The 3340-nt window shown below is 38.6% G+C and overlaps 1 protein-coding gene across 1 annotated transcript; it reads right to left on the bottom strand.

The window, feature by feature from the left end:
- Positions 1–1395: 1395 nt before the first annotated feature.
- LOC149947157 (uncharacterized) lies at positions 1396–2962 on the bottom strand. The gene is made up of 3 exons (XM_090172759.1): positions 2905–2962; positions 1749–2082; positions 1396–1681 (listed from the first exon to the last, which is right to left on the bottom strand). The coding sequence occupies exons 1-3, from the start codon at positions 2911–2913 to the stop codon at positions 1437–1439; spliced, it is 588 nt and encodes a 195-aa protein (XP_090028885.1). The 5' UTR covers positions 2914–2962; the 3' UTR covers positions 1396–1436.
- Between the last annotated feature and the right edge of the window lie 378 nt (positions 2963–3340).

Genomic DNA, 3340 nt, shown 5'->3' with positions numbered 1-3340 from the left:
GTCATGTAAGTGAGCTATCAAATGCAATTTTAGGTTGAATTCGCGTCTAGTGATTTTCTCTAAAATAAAGTAAAGATTATATCAAGTCTAATTTAGTATCAATTTCGTAAGCTATATATATATATATATATATATATATATATATATATATATATATATAAATATATATAAACCTCGACTGAAATGGGTAAGGTACAATATGCAACTGTACCATCTATTCCGCTGCCACTGCTAAAACGAGCACTGCATAGCTCACATATAGTTGGTTATTAGTTGTGCTGATCAGTTCCAAAACCGTACTCATGACCCCAAAAAGTGCGGAACCGGTCCACGGTTCTTTGGCTGAAAATTTAACTTTGGTTGAATTTCATTATTCTATTTCAATCCTAATTCTTTCCCAGTTTGCCTAGTTGCAGTACCTGTTCACAGACTTATATAAGAGTTCAAATCAGTTCTGTTGGTGCCTTATAAAAACTACACAGCACAAAAAAGCTGAGTTTATACGGAAACCAGAATAAAGTTTACAAAAACACCCTAGACACTCTAAGAGAATTACAAGTTTCCCGAAATAAAAATGTAATTGTGAACTTCATTTTAAATTGACTGAGCAATTAAACAATAGAGGTCAACGTGGGAATCCAACAACTGGGCTGTTCACTCTAAGACTCTCGCTATGAAGTGAAAATTCGAAAAGAATATTCACTACAGCCTAATAAAATAATAAAAGGTGGTATTGTACTTGTCCCCAACCTTGGGTAGATAACTTAAATTGTAAATCACGTAGTTTTACAGAGCTTTTGCGAGAACGCTCTGTCAACCTACGTATAAAACATATTTTTTACTTGAACAAAGTGTACTCCCCAAAATTCCTTGTTCTTTTGTACTATATGTACGTATTTTTTAAATTCCAATCCTTCAGACCATCGTTGGTTTCAACGTTTAAGCTCCATTGCTGGAGAAAATAACGAGGCGAATTGCCGCGAATAAAGTTGATGATATACTTTATTAAAATTCCAAAAAATAAATTAAAACTTAAATACGCTTTCTCCCTATAAAGCACAAAGTAATAAATATATACATATGTCTATGACTATAATACCATTCAATAGCAATTAATATATAACACCTCACCTTCAAGAAACCAGTTCTGCTTCCCTTACGTTTGCCCTTGTAAGACGAAAATGCGTTTCATACAAACCTGTGTGTAATTGTGATACACGGATATGTTACTATACTTTTTAATTAATAATTATCCCTTTTAAATGTATTGTGCCTCGAGGAAGACCAAACATTTCCGTAAGTCACCGCGATGAACATTAATTGTCCACATTAAGAAGAAATAAAGAATTCGAAAGACTTTTGATGTTAAAGCTTTTTTAATTATCGTTTTTTAAATATACATAATTCCTATAGGCTAACAAAAATCTATAAACCATCTAGCACCAAGGGCAGATAGCGGCGGCTGGGCCGATTGGTCCTGGTCGGAGGATGGCCTTAGCGACAGCTGGAGTGTTGATACCACCAGCGGATGGGGCGGTTGGCCAACCTCCGATGTTAGCTCCAGCGTTGGCCTTTCCGGCGAGGGCACCAGTAGAGGCGATCAAGGTAGCGGAAGATCCGTGGAGGACAGCGGTGGGACCAGCGAGGGTAGCGGCGGTGGATGGACCGGCACCGACGGCACCTAGAGTACAATTGCTTTTCTTAGTATGGCAGTCTTCCGAGGAATAGATTATCAGAGGAGTATTTACCAATGGAAGCTCCGGGAATGGCGATGGCCTTTCCTCCGCCTGGAGTAGCGGCGATAGCTCCGCCAATTCCGTAAGCACCAGCGATACCGTATGGGGCGGCAATGCCGAGGGCACCAATGCCGGCTCCGTAAGCTCCAATGCCGGCTCCGTAGGCTCCAATACCAGCTCCGTAGGCTCCAATACCAGCGATGCCTGGAGCAATAATACCGGCTCCTGGGGCGATAATACCAGCACCGTATCCGAGACCAGCGCCGTAAGCTCCGATTCCAGCAATTCCGCCCAATCCAACGACTCCGGCGTGAGCTACTCCGAGCAAAGCGACGATGAGAGTGAGCTGAAGGAACAAAGAGAACACAGATAAAGTTAAATATATGCCATACGTTGGTAAAATGTCACGCCAAATCTAGTAATAGGTTCAAATGTACCAGAGAAATATTGAAAATGTATTAACTATCCTCTATATTTTAGAAAACAATAATGTCCTCGAGGAAGCAATTTTTTTATTTCCAATTTCATTCTGGTATTTTGGAGGTGTGGGAGTCATTATAACATAAGCGCTCGAATATTTAGCACAAATCGACGAGGATTGTTAGAGAGAACGGAACTTTCAATGTCTTTAACGATTGAGCTACCGGTTTAGATCTTGACCATGAAAAAGATCGCCCTTGGTGGCAAGCTGTCGGAACGGGTTTTTAAGTTTCTTTACAGCGTGTATTTAAAAAAGCAATTTTCACCGGTTTGATCCGTGGTAGTTTAACTCGAGACTGATAAGCGCCGGAGGCAAACCGAGAAGGGCCCCTCCCAAGACAAGAATTCACGTCGCCAAAAACCGAAGAATGAAAAAGAAAATCATTCAAAAGTACCGTTAGACGCTACGATTTCTCCTCTTTCCAATGATATGGACGCCTTTTCATATACGTTTTAATTTATACAAATTAAAGCGCCTTCATTTATTTCAATTTTTTACAAATCACACGACTGTACCTTTACAACTTTTAAAGTAATTAGCCGATATGGCTTCTATTTAGCACTAAATTTTATTATAAATTTAGCTATTTGATATTTAAAATATTTTCGAAATTTGGAGAGTTAAGCATTTTCTAAGATACCTTAATGGAGAATTGTATTTCCGAATTTGGGAAAGGAAAGGTCTTACCTTATACATGGTTCCTTCTGAGCGGTATCCTACTAAACCTCACTGGAAAATGGTCAAGACGAATTTGTTGTTGTTTAGGAACCATAAACGCGTATTTATATACAAATTTCATTGGGTGCCCCACCCATAAGAGCCTTGATTTTTATTTAGTAGTTTGTATACAGTAAAGGCGTATTCGCAACAATTAATACGCTGCTTATCCATTGAAACAACAAAATCCACGGTTGCCCTCCAAATATCCCTCCCTCTTTAATTACTTAGACTTGAAGTTTGTGATAGTAAACGACCTTGTTGGTAAATAATTCGTTTATATTGATCTAGTTTTTTGAATCAACTTTTTCGATGTAATTTTTCATATTTTACTCTAAGCAATAATAACGGGTGCCCTTTTCCCAGTATCAACAGACAGGTTTCTCACATTTTCCATGTTTTAAAC

Source organism: Leiobunum rupestre, chromosome 4 (assembly GCF_980474605.1).
Source record: "Leiobunum rupestre chromosome 4, qqLeiRupe1.1.hap1, whole genome shotgun sequence".
NCBI classification, from domain to species: domain Eukaryota; kingdom Metazoa; phylum Arthropoda; class Arachnida; order Opiliones; family Sclerosomatidae; genus Leiobunum; species Leiobunum rupestre.
Note: the sequence above shows the minus strand (reverse complement) of the source record. Positions and strands in the feature narration are given on the sequence as shown.

Coding starts and splice junctions, on each gene's coding strand:
- LOC149947157 (XM_090172759.1), bottom strand. Junction 1,682..1,748: donor CATTCCCGGAGCTTCCATTG/GTAAATACTCCT, acceptor ATTGTACTCTAG/GTGCCGTCGGTGCCGGTCCA.